This window comes from Pelobates fuscus, chromosome 11, assembly GCF_036172605.1.
Source record: "Pelobates fuscus isolate aPelFus1 chromosome 11, aPelFus1.pri, whole genome shotgun sequence".
NCBI lineage: Eukaryota > Metazoa > Chordata > Amphibia > Anura > Pelobatidae > Pelobates > Pelobates fuscus.
In genome coordinates, this window is record NC_086327.1 from 134,212,899 (window position 1) to 134,225,445 (window position 12,547).

The 12,547-nt window shown below is 36.4% G+C and overlaps 1 protein-coding gene across 1 annotated transcript in view; it reads left to right on the top strand.

The window, feature by feature from the left end:
- BARX2 (BARX homeobox 2) overlaps positions 1-10,871 on the top strand; it is a 48,639-nt gene extending 37,768 nt beyond the window's left edge. The window contains exons 2-4 of the mRNA XM_063436026.1: positions 722-1,028; positions 7,480-7,564; positions 8,530-10,871. Of these exons, the coding sequence (XP_063292096.1) occupies positions 722-1,028; positions 7,480-7,564; positions 8,530-8,817 (680 nt within the window). The 3' untranslated portion in view covers positions 8,818-10,871. The remainder of the gene's footprint in view (positions 1-721; positions 1,029-7,479; positions 7,565-8,529) is intronic.
- The last annotated feature ends 1,676 nt before the right edge of the window (positions 10,872-12,547 follow it).

The window sequence follows — 12,547 nt, forward strand, 5'->3', positions numbered from 1 at the left end:
CAAAGCTTTAATAGAACCAATGCAGTAATACCCACACCGGATTTCAATATTTATGGTGTGTCTAACTTTCTAATATTTTTTTATGGTTTGCAATATTGTTACAGTAATTCAATTTATTTTCATATTATTTTTATTCTATGGATTAATGTATTTGGTGCTCCCCAACTTTTATTTTCTGACTTCAGTTTTTGGTAAGAATGAATCAGAAGCCCAAACATCATCTTTCAATAAACCTTCTTTAGTTCCATTTTTAATTACGTTATTAGGATAAATCCGTAATCTGTGAATCGCCAGGAATCTTTCAATGATTTGTACAATTCAGGCCAAACTAGTCGAGCTGTAAGTAAAGTTTTACATGGAGAGCTTTTGCAATTTTTCTATGCTGGTTTACAATTTGCAATTTCCTGGAAAATTCAAAGCCATTTGCAGTTTAGTGAATAATTCCGTGAGAAATTCCTGGTTTTGGAGAATGGCCAATCTTGATGTGTTTTGGGGCAGGGCGCGGGAATGATTTTTTCAATTGTTTTTTTTTCAAGCTTCTTTATTTAGAGTGTTAGATAACTTTGGCACTGCAGATCTTTATAGACTACATTTCCCATGATACTTTGCACACCTTATGATTCGTAAACATCTGCAGCCTGTAATCCGCCATGAATGTTGACTGAAGATATATAGTTACATTATTTTCATAGAGTTTCTAACCTTGCCCTCCCTATTGCAGGATCATTGCCACACAGAACCTATCCTCTTCTCTCCGTCATCACTCGGCAGCCCAACGTTGTCACTCACCTGGTCCCCCAGGCCTCGTCCCCGCTCGTCCAGGTGCTGTCCCCGACACACCTTTCCTCGGGAGGTGTGCGCTCTGAGACCCCGGCCAGCGAAGCCCACCCCAGCAGTGAGTCAGAACTTGAACAAACAGCCCCTCGAGTGAAAAAGCCGCGTCGCAGCCGAACCATCTTCACCGAAGTTCAGCTGATGGGCCTAGAAAAGAAGTTTCAGAAGCAGAAATATTTGTCAACCCCAGACCGGTCAGTGGTCTTACACTTCGTATGTCTGTTACCATTCTATACTGCAGCCGCACCCCTCATTTTATAGACATCATTGCTAAAATCTGTACTTGTGTATATCTAATAAATATATATTGTTATGTAGTATAAAATAATGTAATGAAATATAATATACTGTGTTATACAATATATAGTGTAATATAAAATACTGTAATATACTGTAATACAATATATAGTGTAATATAAAATAATATAACGTAATATACAGTGTAATACAATACATTAACATAAAATAATATAACGTAATATATAGTGTAATACAATACATTAATATAAAATAATATAACGTAATCTATAGTGTAATACAATACATAGTGTAATATAATATAATGTAATATATAGTGTAATACAATACATTAACATAAAATAATATAACGTAATATATAGTGTAATACAATACATTAACATAAAACAATATGTTGTAATATATAGTGTAATACAATACATTAACATAAAACAATATGTTGTAATATATAGTGTAATACAATAAATTAACATAAAATAATATAACGTAATCTATAGTGTAATACAATACATTAACATAAAATAATATAACGTAATATATAGTGTAATACAATACATTAACATAAAATAATATAACGTAATATATAGTGTAATACAATACATTAACATAAAATAATATAATGTAATATATAGTGTAATACAATACATTAGCATAAAATAATATAATTAATATATAGTGTAATACAATAGAAACATAGAAACATAGAAACATAGAATGTGACGGCAGATAAGAACCATTCGGCCCATCTAGTCTGCCCAGTTTTCTAAATACTTTCATTAGTCCCTGGCCTTATCTTATAGTTAGGATAGCCTTATGCCTATCCCACGCATGCTTAAACTCCTTTACTGTGTTAACCTCTACCACTTCAGCTGGAAGGCTATTCCATGCATCCACTACCCTCTCAGTAAAGTAATACTTCCTGGTATTATTTTTAAACCTTTGTCCCTCTAATTTAAGACTATGTCCTCTTGTTGTGGTAGTTTTTCTTCTTTTAAATATAGTCTCCTCCTTTACTGTGTTGATTCCCTTTATGTATTTAAATGTTTCTATCATATCCCCCCTGTCTCGTCTTTCCTCCAAGCTATACATGTTAAGATCCTTCAACCTTTCCTGGTAAGTTTTATCCTGCAATCCATGAACCAGTTTAGTAGCCCTTCTTTGAACTCTCTCTAAGGTATCAATATCCTTCTGAAGATAGGGTCTCCAGTACTGTGTACAGTACTCCAAGTGAGGTCTCACCAGTGTTCTGTACAATGGCATGAGCACTTCCCTCTTTCTACTGCTAATACCTATCCCTATACAACCAAGCATTCTGCTAGCATTTCCTGCTGCTCTATTACATTGTCTGCCTACCTTTAAGTCATCAGAAATAATCACCCCTAAATCCCTTTCCTCAGATGTTGAGGTTAGGACTCTATCAAATATTTTGTACTCTACCCTTGGGTTTTTACGTCCAAGATGCATTATCTTGCACTTATCCACATTAAATGTCAGTTGCCACAACTCTGACCATTTTTCTAGTTTACCTAAATCATTTTCCATTTGGCTTATCCCTCCTGGAACATCAACCCTGTTACATATCTTAGTATCATCCGCAAAAAGACACACCTTACCATCAAGACCTTCTGCAATATCACTAATAAAAATATTAAAGAGAATGGGTCCAAGTACAGATCCCTGAGGTACCCCACTGGTGACAAGCCCAAGCTTCGAATATACTCCATTGACTACAACCCTCTGTTGCCTGTCACTCAGCCACTGCCTTACCCATTCAACAATATTCGAATCTAAACTCAAAGATTGTAGTTTATTGATAAGCCTTCTATGTGCAACAGTGTCAAAAGCCTTACTGAAATCTAAGTAAGCAATGTCTACTGCACCACCCTGATCTATAATTTTAGTTACCCAATCAAAAAAATCAATAAGATTAGTTTGGCATGATCTCCCTGAAGTAAACCCATGTTGTCTCTGGTCTTGAAATCCATGTGTTTTTAGATGTTCAACAATCCTATCCTTTAACATGGTTTCCATCACTTTCCCCACTACTGAAGTAAGGCTTACTGGCCTATAGTTGCCCGACTCCTCCCTATTACCTTTCTTGTGAATGGGCACAACATTCGCTAACTTCCAATCTTCTGGGACTACTCCTGTTTTCAATGATTGGTTAAATAAATCTGTTAATGGTTTTGCTAGTACACCACTAAGCTCTTTTAATAGCTTTGGGTGTATTCCATCAGGTCCCATTGACTTATTTGTCTTTACTTTTGACAGTTGAAATAGAACCTCTTCCTCTGTAAACTCACGTGTAATAAATGACTCATTTATCCTTTTTGTTAACAGAGGTCCCTTTCCTTCATTTTCATCTGTAAATACCGAACAAAAATATTCATTGAGGCAGTCAGCTAGACCTTTATCCTCATCTACATACCTTCCTTCTTTTGTTTTTAATCTAACTAATCCTTGTTTTACTTTTCTTTTCTCATTTATGTATCTAAAAAAAGTTTTGTCCCCCTTTTTTACTGACTGTGCTATTTTCTCTTCTGTGTGGGATTTGGAAGCTCTTATAACTTGCTTAGCCTCTTTCTGCCTAATCTTATAGGTCATTCTGTCTTCCTCACTCTGGTTTTTTTTATAATTACTAAATGCTAACTTTTTGTTTTTTACTATTTTGGCCACATCTGCGGAGTACCACAGTGGTTTCTTGAATTTTTTGCTTTTACTGACAAGCCTAATGCAATTTTCTGTTGCCTTCAGTAGTGCAACTTTTAAATAATCCCATTTATTTTGGACTCCATATAAATTGCTCCAGTCTGATAATGACTCCTTTACACATATTCTAATTTTAGAAAAGTCTGTTTTTCTAAAGTCTAAAACTTTTGTTTTTGTGTGGTGTGACTCAGTCACTGTTCTTATATTAAACCACACTGACTGATGATCACTGGATCCTAAATAATATAACGTAATCTATAGTGTAATACAATACATTAACATAAAATAATATAACGTAATATATAGTGTAATACAATACATTAACATAAAATAATATAATGTAATATATAGTGTAATACAATACATTAGCATAAAATAATATAATGTAATATATAGTGTAATACAATACATAGTGTAATATAATATAACGTAATATATAGTGTAATACAATACATTAACATAAAATAATATAATGTAATATATAGTGTAATACAATACATTAACATAAAATAATATAACGTAATATATAGTGTAATACAATACATAGTGTAATATAATATAATGTAATATATAGTGTAATACAATACATTAGCATAAAATAATATAATGTAATATATAGTGTAATCCAATACATAGTGTAATATAATATAATGTAATATATAGTGTAATACAATACATAGTGTAATATAATATAATGTAATATATAGTGTAATACAATACATTAACATAAAATAATATAACGTAATATATAGTGTAATACAATACATTAACGTAAAATAATATAATGTAATATATAGTGTAATACAATACATTAACATAAAACAATATGATGTAATATATAGTGTAATACAATACATAGTGTAATATAATATAACGTAATATATAGTGTAATACAATACATTAACATAAAACAATATGATGTAATATATAGTGTAATACAATACATTAACATAAAATAATGTAATATATAGTGTAATACAATACATAGTGTAATATAATATAATGTAATATATAGTGTAATACAATACATTAACATAAAATAATATAACGTAATATATAGTGTAATACAATACATAGTGTAATATAATATAATGTAATATATAGTGTAATACAATACATATATAATATAAAATAATTTAATGTGATAGATAGTAGAATGTAATGTAATATGTCCTACGTTAGAATGAAGCGTTATTGATTATTGATACGTGCATTGAGCAGGGTTTGCTCTGTTTGCCTGTCTATGGATTTATATAGAATATAGACAGACAGACAGACAAATAAATAAATTCAAAACATTGACAGATATACATGGTATAAAATCATTCGATTTATAAACACATCCATACAAATGAAGAATTTGCGAAAAATGTTTTTTTTTATTTAAAGTGTTAGAATATAATCACGAATTTAGCAAAAAATCAAAAAATTTATATTTTAAGGATGGTCTATTTAGCGTTGTTCCCTGGGTGTTATTCGGTATTATGTCGGCCACGGCCAGCTGTGTTTGGCCTCGGATTCCTGCACAGCTGCACGGTGATGTCACCAAGCCGATCACTGAGTTCCCGCCACGTTGGCTCGATCTGGCACATGTATGGCTCTGCCTCCGACCCTCTAACATCACATCAAAGGCGTGGGGTCTGGACGCCAGTGAAAGGATCCTCTCTGTGCCGGTGCATTGATTTCAAGCTTCACGCTCACAGACATGGGCTCAAACCTTTCAAAAAAACATTAAAACATCTGACAGCAGCGAGCTAAAACAACACACCCCTCGCATGGCTGAGATTCAAACCGCTCTGTAACCTAGCAACAGCATGAAATGTCTTTTTATGTAACACAGCTCGGCTCAAACCATCTGTATGCCCACATGGGAACATCTCAAACCACAAAGAGTAACACACTGGGGTAAATGTCTGGAGGGGGACAGAGCAAATGTAATATAGTCACATAGCCCTGACCCTCTGTATATCATACATACCCTGATATATAACCAGAAACAGTGATATAGAAAGGGTAGTAGATACCTGGAATGGCATTCCAGTGGGAGCAGTAACAGTGATATAGAAAGGGTAGTAGATACCTGGAATGGCATTCCAGTGGAAGCAGTAACAGTGATATAGAAAGGGTAGTAGATACATGGAATAGCCTTCCAGTGGGAGTAGTAACAGTGATATAGAAGGGTAGCAGATACATGGAATAGCCTTCCAGTGGGAGTAGTAACAGTGATATAGAAAGGGTAGTAGATACCTGGAATAGCCTTCCAGTATAAGCAGTAAAGACTAACAGTGATATACAAATTGTAGTAGATACCTGGAATAGCCTTCCAGTGGGAACAGTAACAGTAATAAAGAAAGGGTAGTAGATACCTGGAATAGCCTTCCGGTGGGAGTAGTAAGAGTGCTATAGAAAGGGTAGTAGATACCCGGAATAGCCTTCCAGTGGAAGCAGTAACAATGATATAGAAAGGGTAGTAGATACCTGGAATAGCCTTCCAGTGTGAGTGGTAATAGTAATATAGAAAGGGTAGTAGATACCTGGAATAGCCTTCCAGTAGGAGAAGTAACAGTGATATAGAAAGGGTAGTAGATACCTGGAATAGCCTTCCAGTGTGAGTGGTAATAGTAATATAGAAAGGGTAGTAGATACCTGGAATATCCTTCCAGTTGAAGAAGTAAAGGCTACCAGGGATACAGAAAGGGTAGTAAATACATGGAAGGGTCTTCCAGTGGAAGCAGTAAAATTAACCGTGATATACAAAGGGTAGTAAATACCTGGAATAGCTTTTCAGTGGAATCAGTAAAGGATAACAGTGATATACAAAGAGTAGTTGATACATGGAATAGCCTCCCAGTGGGAGCAATGACAGCAATTTAGAAAGGGTAGTAGATACCTGGAATAGCCTTCCAGTGGGAGCAGCAAGGGCTAACATCGATACAGAAGTGTAGTAGATACCTGGAATAGCCTTCCAGTGGAAGCAGTTTAACATTAACACAGTAATGGAGTAGGGGATTGCTTGATATGTGTACACAGTTTCCCAAATAACAGATCAGCTCAATATATGTCATATTGAGCAGATTAACTCTTACCTGCCGACTCAATCAATATTTAGCAGTATTCTTCCCTCTTATCATAAAACTAGACCATTCAGTCTCAGAATCCCTCTATCACTTTAATTTCCCCCAAAACTGCACCTACTCACCCTTCCCTTCCCATTCTAAATTTACATTACCGACCCCGGCCTGTATTATTTCTTAACGTCTCTGGGTCCCAAAACACTTAACAGGATTCGTGAAACTGACCCCCCATCTCTCCCATGAACTGAACACCAAGTCCTGAAACAGGGACTCAGTCTATGATTTGTGCTGGAAACTAAATCTATGGCGTTTATTCAGCAAACACAGAATTGTAGTGAATTGGAAACCGACTTCTAATGTTAAATCCCATTAGCAGATCTGAAACCATGCTCACAACGTTTCAGTCTACATTTTGCCATGTGGTGTTCAGTTATCTACAACTGATTTAAGTCGATAAACCCTGATATGTTGATGCGTATACTATTTATTAACACTTTGTTCAATGTGAATTCCTGAAAGCTGTTTGGTCGCCATTAGCGTCAGTAATATATTCGCTGCTTTACAAACTAGGTTTTGATACAAATTGTCTCTGCGTTTCCCCCAGGTTGGATTTGGCGCAGTCTCTCGGTCTGACACAACTTCAGGTCAAGACGTGGTACCAAAATCGCAGAATGAAATGGAAAAAAATCGTAAGTCGACTAAGTAGATTTTAATCTTAGAATCTGATAACTTTCAGTCATTTGAAAACATTACATCTTTAATTGTTTCTTCTTTTTTTTTAATTTTTATAAGAAATTTGCTTTGCATTTTTGCCTCTAAACAGACTCTTTCAGTCCCGTACCCCACACTGGCTTTTCAAATATCGATTTAACGGAATTTTAACCCTGTTTGGTTTAGTCTTGATTGTATTGGTTTTCAAGGTAACTGAGATTAAAGATCTGGCAAGAAATTTATTGAAGTGTGAAAAAACATAAAATCAAAGAAATTGTGGAGAAATAAAAAATTTGGAACACAATTACCAAGTGAAATAATATGTGATTTAAAGAAAATTTACAGTTTGGTCGTTTTAGCGCAACATTTTTAATTCTTTTGTTAATTCACTGCAATTCGCGGGTTAGTGAATGAACTCCAGAGACTTTCGTATCCCAAGGAAACCATGTCGAACTTTTTGATCGATCTTAACTTTTTTTCAGAATTTTTAATGACATTAGGTTGATGAACCAGTCTTCAATTTTAAATTACCTCTATCGAAATGAGTATTTCAAAAAGATGATATCTTTTGAAATACTTATTTTCTATGGGGGTGTGGTGTTGACAATGCAGCTTAAAATTCTTCCCAAAGTCATTACTGCTACATTCACCAAACAATGTAACAATTTACCATGATCACCTACCTGGTGAATACAGTGATTATGATTTACCTGTGCAAAAGGTGAAGACCCAATAAAATAGTGTAGGGGGGGATCACGAACCATTGCTAAAGACTTAGAGGACTACTTATATACTATATAACTATTGTAGATTGTAATTTTATTGATAATTATTGTTTTGTTTGGGTTTTGACTGTGGTTGATAAATATTGACCCCGAATTTGACACTGGAAATCCAAGTATTATTATAAAGTGTTAACAAACAAAATCTCCTTCCTTTGAAGGTGCTCAAAGGGGGGCAAGAAGCGCCCACAAAGCCAAAAGGTCGCCCAAAGAAAAATTCCATCCCATCCTCCGAAGAAATCGAAGCTGAAGAGAAGATGCACCAATTGACCCACGCGTCCGAGCTGGATGAGGAAGAACATAGTAAAGACACAGGACAAAAACAGAACGCTCACACGTTACCGGCGAGTGTGGAAGAAAATTGTACAAATTCAGAGTTACAGTCACCGCTGTTGCCAGGCACACCGCAACCAGAAATGACAATCAGTGATCAGCACTCCTCGAGTTAAAACGGGCCAGGTCACACAGTTACATAGCCAAAGACTGAGGACAATTCTGCATATAGAGGGGCCCCTGGGAGCTCCCATTGCCTGTACTGGACATGATCATTGCCAGAACCCGCCCACTAACTCCTTTCATCTGGAAGGGAAAGGGTTAAACTGCCGTTTGGAAGAACATAGAGTAAGAAATCTCCATCACTAATGCCCAAGGAGTCTTACTGCGTTGAAATGACTGGGAATTTTTGCTGTGTTTGTAAGACAATCAGACAGTGTATATAGTGTTCTTTATTTTTGTGCCAGGAACTGCCGTTAAAAGAAAAAAAAAATATACGGGCAAATGAAACTGTTTTTCCTTTGAAACTTAGGAATGCCTTGATATTAAGTGCCTTTATTTTGCATGAAACTAAAGGGATATATTGAGTGTCTGTCCTCATTTAACCCTCTCAGATACTTTGCCACGGAGAGTGAGCAACCAATTGTACTCAGCAAGGGCTAGACGGGTGAGTAATAAAATTATGCCCATTATGTGCCTAAAGGATGAGCAACAAATTGTATCCCATGAGTGCCAAAGGGTTGAGTAAAACATTGTATTTTATGTGTGCTAGAGGGGCAATTTGTTTGATGTTGTGTGTGCTATAGGGTTGTGTTACAACATTATATCCTGAGTTCTAGAAGGGTTATACATTGTACCCTGTAAGTGCCTGATGGGTGAGAAACATATTGTAATAGGTGAGTGCCAAAGGGGGAAGTAACACATTACGATCTAGTAATAACATAGGGGTAAGTTATCCATTGTACACCTACTGCCAGAGGGGGGAGTAATGTATTATGCCTTGAGAGTGCCAAAGGGCTGAGTAAACCATCATTCCCTCTGAACGCCAGAAAAAAGAGCAATTCTTTCTACTCGTTTACAGTCCAAAGGGCAAAGTAACACATTGTGATTTATCTCCAACATTTTCCGTGTATTTGGCAAATAATAGAATTTAACAATTTTATTCATAAAGCATGTCCTGGTTAACTATTTAATACCAGTAGGTCTGTCTGTCCATGTTTGTTTCCTTTTCCAACTTTTCCATCTTTGTCCAACCATCCATCCTTCCGTCTCTTTTGTTTCGCTACCCATTTGTCTATCTCTGTCTATCTCTGTCTATCTGTTTCTCTGTCTTTTTGTCTGTCTGTCTGTTTGTATGGTTGTTGTCTATCTTTGCTTGTCTGTCTGTCTGAAGGTACTGTTTTGCCCTTGTTTTCTCGCTCCATGACTGCCAATGCCAAGCAATACACACTGATTGAAGCACATAATGTGCGTCTCTTGAAACCCAGAATTGTAATCACGTTTGTGGTGTGAGAGCATGCATCGTCTCTGTCGCAGGTAGAAAGTTAAGCTATTTTTCCCCTCTATCGACTAATCTTGATTGCTGACTGTAATAAATCTTATTGTTTTTACCTTAAAGGCAGACATTTATTTCTTTCGCTGACCTTATGGGGTCTTCAAATAGAAGTTTGGATGAATATTTATATTTTATGTGTAGGATAGGAGTTAAACATCATTAAATAACTATATATAGCTGCCCTACATTTATTACATACTGTATAAGAAGTGTTGCTGAAAAATCACTTATTAGCCTTGTGTGAACAACAATTCATGTTTGTAAGATTATTGGTTGCAAGGAGAGAAAGGTTCCCTTTTTAATAATGCTCCGTTATTTTGCTGATGTATGTGCACTGTTCTCGTCAGTCAAACTGACTGTGATCTGTGCGTTTCTGAAAACACTTTAATCCATAAAACAATAAAATTAAATCTCGCCACGCCCCGCGGGCGCCCTTTGCCCCACGGAAGGTGCCACGGAAGCGGGTATAGACCTACGATTACCAAACAGTGTGAGATTTATAGAAATGCTCGATGTGTTTACAAACCACTCACTGTAAAATGATCACAGTATCAACTGTAAGAGAGATAGCTGTGTACCCCACTGTTACAGGGTGTGAACCCCACTTGATTCTCATGTAATAATTCTGTTTGGGAAAAAGATTTATAATAAAGTGTCTATTTTTTAATGAAAAAAGAGTAACTGTCATCTGTGAATATGCTCTGTCTTTCTATCTGTCCGCCTGCCTGTCTGTCTGTCTCTTTCTATCTGTCTATCTGTCTGTCTGTCTTTCTATCTATCTGCCTGTCTGTCTATCTGTCCGCCTATCTGTTCCAGGCCTCAACTCCAGTCTCCTTATCCCAGTCCCAAGGTTCACGTTCTCGGTTCACGTTCTCGGTTCACGTTCTCGGTTCACGTTCTCCGCTCCCTTCCCACTAGGCAGACCGAAGTACATGGAAACACTCGCCATTTAATCACAAGAGATTTAACATAAACCTGGATGAAGGATTGCTATGGCCGGTTATTATCAGATTAAACCCAAACATGTAAAGAGTGATCCAGGTTTCAGCGTGACTCGAGAACCTAAATCACCCAAAACCCCATAATAAGACCCCCAAAACACAATACAAAACCTCCAAACTGACATAGACAAGACCTCTCTCTTTCTCCAAGTGTGGTCATAGTAACAGGACTAACACAGCCCTGTTACCATATAAACGTGATCAATCTCACCTTCTTTCTCTTCTCCCAATAATATATCGGGGTGAAATAAACTCTCCCGAACGGCTGAAAGTATCTTTCTTATGAAATCTCCCATTTATTTACATTGACTCCATATGGTAAGAGTAAATTTCATATATCTATGAATAATTACTAAAGAAGGCTTAGATTGAAATACACCAACATTAAAATGTGCACCAGTGCACGTCATGCACCGATTGATCAGCCGATTACCAGTTACATAGTTACATAGTTACATAGGCTGAAAAGAGACTTGCGTCCATCAAGTTCAGCCTAACTCACATTTGTTTTTGCTGTTGATCCAAAAGAAGGCAAAAAACCCAGTCTGAGGTGCTTCCAATTTTGCCACAAACTAGGAAAAAATTCCTTCTTGACCCCAAAATAGCAGTCAGATGTCTCCTTGGATCAAGCAGCTATTACCCCACTAATTGTAAATTAGATCCCTGTATGTTATGTTTTTGCAAGTATTTATCCAAATGCTGTTTAAACATCTGTATAGACTCCGACAAAACCACCACCACCAGTGAAAGGGTTAATTAAGCAATGGGTTGGTATCGCAGGTTATTTGGGCAGGGCTCCTCTAAAGGAAAGTAGACCAATCTTTCCAGATACAGTAGCGTGCCGCAGCTTGTCGCTTTGTTAAAACTTGCATTAAGGCTTCTCCAAAAACATAGACCCTATTGTGCTCCCCCAAGAGGAGAACTCAGGAAGGCTGCATGCACCCAGCTCTGTGCAGGAGCAGCTATGGCAGGGTAGGAGTACACAGCCAACACTTATTGTTTCAATTAAACCTATCAAAATGTGTCTGAATTATGAACAGTTAATTAATATAGTTCTAGAGCCATTGCCAAATCTCTGAGGTCTAAGAAAATGAGCAAGCCTTTGGGAAAAGCAGAGGCCACCTCCCACGACAGCTGTAATATACCCAAAAACACAACAACGCAAGATTAATTGTTGTTTCTCAACGAGCTGGAAATACGTTTCGACAAATCAAGAGGTAACAAGAAAAACAAACGAGAATCTAATAACATATCCCAAATAATATTAAGTCGTACAATGTTGTCAAAGCAAGTCAATAAACGTTTGCCAGCACGTATAAACATTTCACGTGCATCACTGCATAACCCCTA